This window comes from Coregonus clupeaformis, chromosome 9 (assembly GCF_020615455.1).
Source record: "Coregonus clupeaformis isolate EN_2021a chromosome 9, ASM2061545v1, whole genome shotgun sequence".
Classification (NCBI taxonomy): domain Eukaryota; kingdom Metazoa; phylum Chordata; class Actinopteri; order Salmoniformes; family Salmonidae; genus Coregonus; species Coregonus clupeaformis.
The window spans coordinates 44953947-44966923 of NC_059200.1; the positions used below are offsets into that span (position 1 = coordinate 44953947).

Sequence of the window (12977 nt, forward strand, 5' to 3'; positions counted from 1 at the left end):
GATAAGGTTGGGGTTAGGTTTAGGGTTAGGGTAAGGGTAAGGATTAAGGTTAGGGCGAGGGTTAGTGGATAGTTAGTTGAAATGTCGTTGACAGTTAGTTTAACATCTACAAATCTATTTGGGACTATCCATGTAGAGGTAGATGTGATTCCTACAGCCTGTAGCTAGCTAGTTTGGGTTCCTGAGTCTGTTTGCTTGCGGACTACCCACAGTAGTGTGCGTGCGTGCGTGCGTGCGTGCACGTGTTGCTTGCGGACTACTACTCACAGTAGACATCCACGTTCCTGCTGATGTTGGTGCTGCCCAGGGCATTGGTGACCTCACAGGAGACGGGCTCTGTGAAGAACGAGTGGTCCACGATGACCTCATAGGTGTCACCTGATACCTGCCTGATGATGCTGCCCCCTTTGGCCCATCTGAATATGAGTCACAACAGAGTAGGTTGAAGTTAGACCTAGATGCTGATCTTGGGTCAGTTTTGCATTTTCCCCACTAATGGTTAATTAGGATTAGGGAAGGGGAAGCTGATCCTACATCTGTACCTAAAGCTGCCTCTGGACGCTGATCTTGGGTCGGTTTTGGATTACCCCCACTTATGGTTAAAGGGGCAATCTGCTGTTGCTACATCCATTTTTGGATTTATAAATTAATGATACTGTATGTACCCATTGATTCTTGAAGAACATAACTTATAAATGCCTCATGAGATTTGTACCCCATCTGAACCCAAAATACACAATGTTTGTTAACAAACACTGTATAGCCTCCAAACATGGTTCAAACTATAATGTTGATATTATGGATGGTCAGTCCTTGCATCCATAGCTCTGACTATGAATTTAAGAGTGGTTACATTTATCCAGCAGCATACCTCATCTTCAGGGAAGATGGTGAAGTTGCCCATACTGTAGATGCTGACCTTTTCAACATCTATGGTCAACGTTACTGTCTTCCCAGTTGTGACCACTCTGGCAGGAAGTTTACCCTAGGTACAGATCTAGGATCAGCTTTCCCTCCCCCAATCCTACCCTTAAAGGGGAAATCCACAGAAGAAACAATAACAAAGGACCCCCCCCCTCCCGGTAAAAAGCTGAGGTATGGGGCTGGAGAAATGTAACCACTCTTAAATTCATAGACGGTTAGGATTGGGGAAGGGGCAGGGGAAGCTGATCATAGATTTGTACTTAGGGGACACTTCAGCCCAGAGCGGTTACAACTGGGAAGAGGGAAGACAATGTGGGCTATGAAATCCAATCAGTAGCCCGTTTGGAGGTGGACATCAAAGACCAGTGATGCGTCCCAAATGGCACACTATTCCCTGCATAGTGCACTACCTTTGACCAGGGCACATAGGGAATGGCGTGCCATTTGGGACTCAGCCAGTGAAAATGTGTTGCATTCGAGGGCAATTTACTCTGTTGTTCTACGCTTCACCAAGCATAGTGAAACAACAAAAGAAAAGGTGGCTTTTGTGTTGTTTCGGTGCATTGCTTTTATCTCTTCTTCATTTGAGCATATTCACATGCTGCTTGTTGTCAACAAAGGAAGGAGTACTCGTGGAGGGGGTGGGGGCTTTAGAATATATAGGTTTTCTCATTTTGTCTCTGTCGTTCACACGCTTTGATGCCAAAGTCATTATATTGAAGTATAAATAAATTGGCTGTGTCAAGGACCTTGCCCGGCACATGCATATCTCACCGCAGTGCCAGTAATAGGTAGATCAAGCACCTGAACAAACAAACTATTGTTTACAATGACAGAAGGGGAAAAAGTTTAAGGGAGAAATACACAGGACCCAGTTTTGAATAAATGCGATGAACGATTATGTAGGCTAGGCTATATATCGGGACAAAACATAACATTAGGATTCTGAGTGAAAAGAGCGACGAATCATGCATAATTAACTAGGCCGAACATATTTGAATATAAAATGTGTTGTCGTTTTTTAACAATGCACTGTTTGTTCTGTGTAATGCTTTTGTAGAAAATATGACCTGGTTATAGATGTCAGAATTTAGATAATGAGATTTTTTTTTTTGTGAATAAAGACAGCACAGACATACAGTATCCTAGAATTCTTGTCAAAACCAAATACATGCAATCAATAAAAGTTCTGTTTTCATTTCCCCACGATGTTCAATTGTTGTAACTCTACGACTATGTCCCAAATGGCACCCTATTCCCTATATAGTGCATTACTTTTGACCAGAACCTTATGGTCCATGGTCAAATGTAGCACACTACATATGGAATAGGGTGCAATTTGGGAAGCGGCCTACATGTACTGTAGTAGAACACGCTATTCACTTTCGATGCACCATCCAGGCCCGCATTGACATTCCCTTCCAGAAACATTTCTCAATTGTGGAATGTTCATTTAAAAGTTTCATCTAGCTTTCAAAACAAAAATACAGGTAACTGCCAAAAGAAAGTAAACACCAACATAAACTCTCTTAATAGAGCATTGGGCCACCATGAGCCAGAACAGCTTCCATGCACCTTGGTATAGAACTCTGTTGGAGGGATTCGACAGCTTCAATGCACCGTGTCTGGAATTCTATTGGAGGCATGTGACACCATTCTTCCATGAGAAATTCCATCATTTGGTGGTTGAAAACGCTGTCTCAGGCACAGCTCCAGAATCTCCCATAAAAGTTCAATTGGGTTGCGATCTGGTGACTGAGACGGCCATGGCATATGGTTTACATTGTTTTCACGCTCATCAAGCAATTCAGTGATCACTAGTGCCCTGTGGATGAGGCAATTGTCATCCTATGGGGGCTTAGCCATGGTAGCCAAAATAATGGCCTGCCCAGCATTTTTATACATGACCCAAAGCATGATGGGACATTAATTGCTTAATTAACTCAAGAACCACACCTGTGTGGAAGCACCTGCCTTAAATATACTTTGTATCCCTCATTTACTCAAGTGTTTTCATTATTTAGGCAGTTACCTGTAGATCGGGTGTACACAGGTTGCGACTCAAATGACACCTTATTCCCAATACAGTGCACAACATTTGACAAGAGCCCGATAGGTTTCCCTATGGGCCCTGGTCAAAAGTAATGCACTATACAGGGGATAGGTTAGGGTGCCATTTGGGACGATCCCACAGAAGCGATGCAAGATGACAGACACCAGATGCCATATGACAGTCTCCCATTTTGCCAAAGACATTTCATCACAATGTTGAAGGGGATCGTGACCACATTGAAGGGGATCAAAGTAAACCAAATCGCCTTTGAGTAAGAAAATATTTGACTGCCTTACCATGGCACTCAAAAAACACAATTTGAAGATGGCAAGGACAAATTCCAAAAGGATGATACTGTCTGGTGTCAATGTTTCTTCAACATCCCTTCTAAATTCGAATGAGCCTTTCTCTCTGCTCTCTCTCAAGCCTCTGAATGTCTGATTCAGAAGAGAACAGAGCTACATGTCTGACGCCTATCCTTTCCCAGTCACTTCTGAATTATTCATTAACAATCGTATATATGAGCACTGCTTTTGAACATGTAACCCCACATAACTGTATCCACGAAGGAATCCATTTAGGTTTTTTGAGTTTTTGAAGCGCTATTCATGTTGTCTATGATCTTCTGCTGTCAAATTCGAATGCAGGGTGTCGCGCACGCACACAGACACACGCACGTATGCACACACACACACACTCCTCCCAGAGGACCTCTGTTGCATAAAACAACAACAATCAAATGAGTTAATGTCGATACACACATACAGAGCGGTTTGTGTTGGAATCACCCACATGTTCTCATCAAACAGCTGACAAGCCGAGCTAAATCTGCACAATTGAGTCTTTCTCCTCAGACACCTCAGAAGTGACAAATGAGGAAACCAGAGATACGAATTTGCTTCAAAACCACAAATTGCCCTGAGACAAAAACAACAGCAGCAGCGACACCAATACCAGAAACCCCCGTGGGGATAGGAAGCATACTTTTATTTGCAAGCAAAACTTTGCAACGTATAGTGTCGCAATAATATTTGGATTTCGACTCTGTCAACCACCGCATTCTTATTGGCAGACTAAATAGCCTTGGTTTCTCAAATGACTGCCTCGCCTGGTTCACCAACTACTTCTCAGATAGAGTTCAATGTGTCAAATCGGAGGGCCTGTTGTCTGGACCTCTGGCAGTCTTTATGGGGGTGCCACAGGGTTCAATTCTCGGGCCGACTCTATTCTCTGTGTATATCAATGATGTCGCTCTTGCTGCTGGTGACACTCGGATCCACCTCTATGCGGACGACACCATTTTGTATACATCTGGCCCTTCATTGGACACTGTGTTAACAAACCTCCAAACGAGCTTCAACGCCATACAACACTCCTTCCATAGCCTCCAACTGCTCTTAAACACAAGTAAAACTAAATGCATGCTCTTCAACCGAACGCTGCTTGCACCCGCCCACCCGACTAGAATCACTACTCTCGACGGGTCTGACCTAGAGAATGTGGACAACTACAAGGTGTCTGGTTGTCTGGTTAGACTGTAAACTCTCCTTCCAGACTCACATTAAGCATCTCCAATCAAAAGTTAGATCTAGAATTGGCTTCCTATTTCGCAACAAAGCCTCCGTCACTCATGCTGCCAAATATGCCCTCATAAAACTGACTATCCTACCGTTCCTTGACTTCGGCGATGTCATTTACAAAATAGCCTCCAACACTCTACTCAGCAAATTGGATGTAGTCTATCACAGTGCCATCCGTTTTGTCACCAAAGCCCCATATACTACACACCATTGTGACCTGTACGCTTTGTTGGCTGGCCCTCACTACATATTCGTCGCCAAACCCACTGGCTCCAGGTCATCTATAAATCACTGCTAGGCAAATCCCCGTCTTATCTTAGCTCACTGGTCACCATAGCAACACCCACCCGTAGTCTGCGCTCCAGCAGGTATATCTCACTGGTCATCCCCAAAGCCAACACCTCCTTTGGCCGCCATTCCTTCCAGTTCTCTGCTGCCAATGACTGGAACGAACTGCAAAAATCTCTGAAGCTGGAAACTCTTATCTCCCTCACGAACTTTAAGCGTCAGTTGTCAGAGCAGCTTACCGATCACTGCACCTGCACACAGCCATTCTGAAATTAGCCCATCCAACTACCTCATCCCCATATTGTTATTTATTTTGCTAATTTGCACCCCAGTATCTCAATTTGCACATCATCTTTTGCACCTCTATCATTCCAGTATTAATAAGAAATTGTAACTATTTTGCACTATGGCCTATTTATTGCCTTACCTCCAAAATGTACTACATTCGCACACACTGTATATATATTTTCTGTTGTATTTTTGACTTTATGTTTTGTTTACCCCATACGTAACTCTGTGTTGTTGTTTTTATCGCACTGCTTTGCTTTATCTTGGCCAGGTCGCAGTTGTAAATGAGAACTTGTTCTCAACTGGCTAACCTGGTTAAATAAAGGTGAAATAAATAAAATAAAAAATAAAAAATATATTGGCTGTGCGCAGCGCATCAATTTATCGAATCAGTAATTGCTTTCCTGCTCAAACCACGAGCAACAGCTGTTAAACTCAGACATTTTTCTCAAAATACAGGGAAGTTGATTTGCATGGTGTAAGGTTCTGTATTTATTTTCTTAGTCAGCCTTGTGTCCTTGAACGTAGCCCTGCTTCTTTGTGTTCTTGAATGTAGCCCTGTCTATCATTTTTGTTCTTTGATTTCACCTGTGTTAGTTACTCACCTGGTCTCATCAGCTCCTTGTTTAGTTCAGTTAATTTTGTTTGTGCCTTGTGAGGTATTGTTCGTTTTGACTCTACTAAGCCTTTTCCTAGCTCGTTTGTGAGAACCAGTTATAGCCTTCAGTCCTAGTTTTTGATTCTCCTGCCTATTTGCCTACCTGTGTATGACCATTGCCTGCCTGTGACCACGATTCCTGCCTTCTGCGAAGGTGAAATAAACACCTGCCACGCTCTGCGCGTGAATCTACACCTTTTTCTCCCAGAATATTCATTACAAACGGGACTGGTATTATCAGAGGACCTTGGAGTTAGTGGAAAATCTGTCATTTTTTTCAGCTGGAATTATTACTCTCCTGTTATGTAAAAATGACCTACATGGCAGATTCGGACAGGACTTAAATTACGGATTTGGAGATTTGTGCTCATGCACATAATTACATAACCCTATCTCCCCCAGTAAAACTAATCCCATGCAAATAGGGCTTAATAAGAGGGCATTAAGAAGGCAGCAAGAAACGAGCCTGTCTGTATGCAGCTTTAAAGGGAATAGAGAGGAGTGTTGTGTCCCAAATTCAAATCAAATTTTATTTGTCACATACACGTGTTTAGCAGATGTTATTGTGGGTGTAGGGAAATGCTTGTGCTTCTAGCTCCGACAGTGCAGTAATATCTAACAAGTAATATCTAACAATTTCACAACATACAGTGGGGAAAAAAAGTTTTTAGTCAGCCACCAATTGTGCAAGTTCTCCCACTTAAAAAGATGAGAGAGGCCTGTAATTTTCATCATAGGTACACGTCAACTATGACAGACAAAATGAGAAAAAAAAATCCAGAAAATCACATTGTAGGATTTTTTATGAATTTATTTGCAAATTATGGTGGAAAATAAGTATTTGGTCAATAACAAAAGTTTCTCAATACTTTGTTATATACCCTTTTTGGCAATGACACAGGTCAAACGTTTTCTGTAAGTCTTCACAAGGTTTTCACACACTGTTGCTGGTATTTTGGCCCATTCCTCCATGCAGATCTCCTCTAGAGCAGTGATGTTTTGGGGCTGTCGCTGACAAACACAGACTTTCAACTCCCTCTAAAGATTTTCTATGGGGTTGATATCTGGAGACTGGCTAGGCCACTCCAGGACCTTGAAATGCTTCTTACGAAGCCACTCCTTCGTTGCCCGGGCGGTGTGTTTGGGATCATTGTCATGCTGAAAGACCCAGCCACGTTTCATCTTCAATGCCCTTGCTGATGGAAGGAGGTTTTCACTCAAAATCTCACGATACATGGCCCCATTCATTCTTTCCTTTACACGGATCAGTCGTCCTGGTCCCTTTGCAGAAAAACAGCCCCCAAAGCATGATGTTTCCACCCCCATGCTTCACAGTAGGCATAGTGTTCTTTGGATGCAACTCAGCATTCTTTGTCCTCCAAACACGACGAGTTGAGTTTTTACCAAAAAGTTATATTTTGGTTTCATCTGACCATATGACATTCTCCCAATCCTCTTCTGGATCATCCAAATGCACTCTAGCAAACTTCAGACGGGCCTGGACATGTACTGGCTTAAGCAGGGGGACACGTCTGGCACTGCAGGATTTGAGTCCCTGGCGGCGTAGTGTGTTACTGATGGTAGGCTTTGTTACTTTGGTCCCAGCTCTCTGCAGGTCATTCACTAGGTCCCCCGTGTGGTTCTGGGATTTTTGCTCACCGTTCTTGTGATCATTTTGACCCCACGGGGTGAGATCTTGCGTGGAGCCCCAGATCGAGGGAGATTATCAGTGGTCTTGTATGTCTTCCATTTCCTAATAATTGCTCCCACAGTTGATTTCTTCAAACCAAGCTGCTTACCTATTGCAGATTCAGTCTTCCCAGCCTGGTGCAGGTCTACAATTTTGTTTCTGGTGTCCTTTGACAGCTCTTTGGTCTTGGCCATAGTGGAGTTTGGAGTGTGACTGTTTGAGGTTGTGGACAGGTGTCTTTTATACTGATAACAAGTTCAAACAGGTGCCATTAATACAGGTAACGAGTGGAGGACAGAGGAGCCTCTTAAAGAAGAAGTTACAGGTCTGTGAGAGCCAGAAATCTTGCTTGTTTGTAGGTGACCAAATACTTATTTTCCACCATAATTTGCAAATAAATTCATTAAAAATCCTAAAATGTGATTTTCTGGAGAAAAAACATCTAATTTTGTTTGTCATAGTTGACGTGTACCTATGATGAAAATTACAGGCCTCTCTCATCTTTTTAAGTGGGAGAACTTGCACAATTGGTGGCTGACTAAATAATTTTTTCCCCCACTGTATACCCAATACACACAAATCTAGTAAGGAATGGAATTTAAGAATATATACATATATGGACAAGCAATGACAGTAGAATACTATAGAATAGAATACAGTATATACATATGAGATGAGTAGTGCAAGATATGTAAACATTATTAAAGTGACTAGTGTTCCATTTCTTAAAGTGGCCAGTGATTTCAATAGGCAGCAGCAGCCTCTAATGTGCTAGTGATGGCTATTTAACAGTCTGATGGCCTTGAGATAGAAGCTGTTTTTCATTATCTCGGTCCCAGCTTTGATGCACCTGTACTGACCTTGCCTTCTGGATGATAGCGGGGTGAACAGGCAGTGGCTCGGGTGGTTGACGTCCTTGATGATCTTTTTGGCCTTCCTGTGACATCGAGTGCTGTAGGTGTCTTGGAGGGCGGGTAGTTTGCCCCCGGTAATGCGTTCGGCAGACCGCACCACCCTCTGGAGAGTCCTGCGGTTGCGTCCTGCGGTTGCGTCCTGCGGTTGCGTCCTGCGGTTGCGTCCTGCGGTTGCGTCCTGCGGTTGCGGGCGATGCAGCTGCCGTACCAGGCTGTGATACAGCCCGACAGGATGCTCTCAATTGTGCATCTGTAAAATGTGAGGGTTTTAGGTGCCAAGTCAAATTTCTTCAGCCTCCTGAGGCCATTTTCAGTTTGTCAGCGATGTGTACGCCAAGGAACTTGAAGCTTTCCACCTTCTCTTGGGAGATAATACGGTCTGCATTTCATTGTGAGGTATTCTAGGTCGGGTGAACAAAAGGACCTGTATGTTACTACAATTACACCATGAGTCGTTAATCATGAAACACACACCTCCGCCCTTCTGCTTCACGGAGAGATATTTATTATTGTCTGCGCGATGAACTGAGAACCCATCTGGCGGACCGATTTTGACAGAATATCCCCAGAGAGCCATGTTTCCGTGAAACAAATTATGTTATAGGCCGTGATGTCTCTTTGGAAAGAAATCCTTGCCCGGAGGACGTCGACCTTGTTAACCAGAGATTGAACATTAGCGAATAGTGTACTTGGAAGCAGTGGGTGGTGTGCTCGCCTCCTAAGTCGAACCAGCAGGCCGCTCCGAGTGCCTCTCCTCCGCCGGCGATGTTTTGGGTCAGCCGCTGGAATCAGTTCAATTGCCCTGGGGAGAGCAAACAAAGGATCTGCTTCGGGAAAGTCGTATTCCTGGTCGTAATGCTGGTGAGTTACCGCCGCTCTGATATCCAATAGTTTTTCCCGGCTGTATGTAATGATACAAAACACTTTCTGAGCTAATAATTTAAAAAATAATACATAAAAAAACTAAATACCGCAGAGCTAGTTTCCTAAGAGCCAGGTGATGAAACCTTGATTATCTTTTTGGCCCTGCGGTTGCGGGCGGTGCAGTTGCCGTACCAGGCGGTGACACAGCCCGATAGCATGCTCTCAATTGTGCATCTGTAAAAGTTTGTGAGGGTTTTAGGTGCCAAGCCACATTTCTTTAGCCTCCTGAGGTAGAAGAGGCTCTGTTGCACCTTCTTCACCACACTGTTTGCGTGGGTGGACCATTTCAGTTTGTCAGTGATGTGTACGCCAAGGAACTTGAAGCTTTCCATCTTCTCCACTGCGGTCCCGTCGATGTTTCCTGAAGTCCACGATCATCTCCTTTGTTTCGTTGACGTTGAGTGAGAGGTTATTTTCCTGGCACCACACTCCCAGAGCCCTCACCTCCTCCCTGTAGGAGGTCTCGTCATTGTTGGTAATCAAGCCTACTACTGTTGTGTCGTCTGCAAACTTGATGATTGAGTTGGAGGCGTGTTTGGCCACACAGTCATGGGTGAACAGGGAGTACAGGAGGGGGCTGAGCATGCACCCTTGTGGGGCCTCAGTGTTGAGGATCAGCGAAGTGGAGGTGTTTCCACCTGGGGGTGGCCCGTCAGGAAGTCCAGGACCCAGTTGCACAGGGCAAGGTTCAGACCCAAGGCCTCAAGCTTAATGATGAGCTTGGAGGTTACTATGGTGTTGAATGCTGAGCTATAGTCAATGAACAGCATTCTACACCTATTCTTACATAGGTATTCCTCTTGTCCAGATGGGATAGAAATTGCACCCTATTCCCTGTTTTAGTGCTCTACTTTTGACCAGAGCCCTATGGGTTTCCTTGTGGGCCTTGGTCATAAGTAGTGCATTAAATAGGAAATAGGGTGCCATTTGGGACACAACCAGAGGAGTAGAGAGCAGATGCTGGAAGAGTGTGGGACTGCTAAGCCAACTGTCCACTTACAAAGTGTGGCCCTTCCCGAGATGAGGAGCCAGAATGGTCATTATCACGAATGTTGGATGTCAGTGTTGGACCCTGTGTAGACTATAATGTCCTTGACAAATCCTGTTTATACATCACACACAACAAAGAACTTGTTCTCCAAACCTGTGCCTGTTAGAGGGAATGTATTGACGGAACGCCAGCCTACACTTCCATAACATCATGGAACTAAGAAAATGTCAGGAAAATCCTACTAGAACAGCTGAACTTTATTTGTGCTTAATCAGAATCACCTGAAATGATGGCAGGTGTGTAATGACTTCTATTTAACATGAGTATGAATGTGATTGGTTAATTCTGAACACAGCCACATCCCCAGTTATAAGAGGGTGTGCACACTTATGCAACCAGGTTATTGTAAGGTTTTTATTTTTCATTTTTCCCCCACGAGGATTTGTTTGTTTTTCAATTGAATTGTTCACATTATAGGTCACATTAACAGTGGAAAAAGTTCTGACATGATTTATCTTTGTCTCATTCTTTTACATCACAAAAACCTGGCATTTTAACAGGGGTGTTGTCACGGATTCAGCCGAGGCTGCCCCTCCTCCTTGCTCGGGCAGGCTTCGGCGTTCGTCGTCACCGGAGTACTAGCTGCTACCAATCTATGTTTCTGTGTTCGACTTGTTCTGTCTTGATTGTGTACACCTGTTTCCCATTATGTTGTATTGTCTTCCCTATTTAACCCTCTGTCTTACGCTGTGTGTTGTGTGTGATTGTATTCGTGATCGGCAGTCGTTAGTGTGCGGGTTATTTCCTCCCTGTGTGGAGATTGTTTGTATTCAGTTTACTTTCAAGTAAAGTACGTTTTCGGATCAGCTCTGTGTCCTGCGTTTGACTTCGCCCACTGCAATTCACTGACGCCTTTGACAGAATCACACACCTACGACATGGAGTCAGCAGGAGCAGCGGTGCCAGCCGGATCAATGGAAGAACGCTGTTACGGATACAGGTATCCTGTGTTTTTGTGTGTTTCTCTCCTTCTGCCCTAATCACAGGTGTCCTGTATGTTCCTGATTGGTGGTCGTTGAGGTGTCTGCTGATTGGACCAATCAGTGAACATTCCTGTGAATAGCACCACCTGTTACTCGTTTGTTCAATCACACAGCCCATTGTATAAAAACCAGTCTTGTGTTTGTTGAGAAAGAGAGACTTTTTCCATATGTGAGTATGGACACGGTGGTGTCCTGTGTGTTGTGTACTCACTAAGTTGTTGGTTACCCTATAGGTAACTTTATTAGAATATATTTCTTTACCTGAGTGTGGATACTGTTGTATCCTGTGTACTTATTTAATTGCTGATTACCCTGTTTAGTAGCTTTGTGTGTTTCTGGGAAAAGGGGAGTTTAAGCTAGATGCCCTTGGGCGTACATTACCCGTAGGAAGAAATCTGTCTATAAACACTAGTTAGACCTGAGCGGACCACCCACTGTATTTTTGTATGGTAGCAGTAGCCTAGCGGTTCTTGAGGCAGGCAAGATCAGTTTAGGGGTTTTACACTATTGTTTCATTTCTTGGGTCCTGCTCAGCCCCTTTTTCCCAAACCATACCGTGTGTTCAGAAATAAACACTTTGTGTTTGACGGTAGTTCATGGTTGTTGGGTCATTTTTGGTTCTCACTGTTCCCTGCCACACTTATAATTTACATGAATTTATGTTACGGGTCTCATGTCCATCCACCCTAGATGTTTAGAGCCACGGGGTTCGTAACATAAAGTGGGGGCTCAGTCCGGGATCCTATCTATCCCATGCTACTCATGTAAATTAGTCAGTGTCTGGTTCAGTGTTGAGCTTGGCAGCTGTAACTACCTGTTTTTTTGTGTGTTCAGTAGTCGACGGCTCGTGTTGCTAGTAGGATGGCTACTTTTGAGTTGGAGGCATTTTTGGAAAACCCTACGTGGGAGGTTTTTGATAATTGCCGTAGAGTGGATCTACAGGCTTTGGCTGACCACTTTTCTGTACCCATACCGAGGGGTTTAGTGAAAGCAGAAGTTAGGGAAGTAGTGCTAGCGATATTGTTAAACGAGCGAGTGCTTGAGTTACCGCCGCCTGAGTCTGCTGCTCCTGTAGGGGATGTGGTTGCTGTTCCTGTAAGCCCATCAGTGTCTGAGGACGAGGCTAAGGCTCCAGCCACATTGCCCCGTTATGACCCACTCTCCCCACTGACTGACAGTGATGCCAGGATCGATGTCCGCTCGACACGGCTCCAAATGGAGGCGGAAGAGCGGGCACAAATCAGGCAAGACAAGCTGGAGATGCGTAAGCTAGAGGCAGAACAGGAGACGCGTAAGCTAGAGGCAGAACAGGAGACGCGTAAGCTAGAGGCAGAACAGGAGACGCGTAAGCTAGAGGCAGAACAGGAGACGCGTAAGCTAGAGGCAGAACAGGAGACGCATAAGCTAGAGGCAGAACAGGAGACGCGTAAGCTAGAGGCAGAACTGGAGACGCGTAAGATGGAAATGGAGATGCGTAAGATGGAACTGGAGGTGCGTAAAATGGAACTAGAGGCAGAAACAGCGAGGTTAGTCTCTGCTAATACTATGCCTGCTAGTGAGCCATCCTCACCAGCTGTGTCATCTGCTACGTTTGATATTAGTAGGCAGATCACCTTGGTACCTG

At 44.4% G+C, this 12977-nt stretch overlaps 1 protein-coding gene across 2 annotated transcripts in view; it reads right to left on the reverse strand.

The window, feature by feature from the left end:
- The window catches only part of LOC121573985 (kin of IRRE-like protein 3), a 377432-nt gene that overhangs the window by 43180 nt on the left and 321275 nt on the right, over positions 1–12977 (reverse strand). For both annotated transcript variants that reach the window (XM_041886424.2, XM_041886423.2), the window contains exon 7: positions 268–416. In XM_041886424.2, coding sequence (XP_041742358.1) covers positions 268–416 — 149 coding nt within the window. The remainder of the gene's footprint in view (positions 1–267; positions 417–12977) is intronic.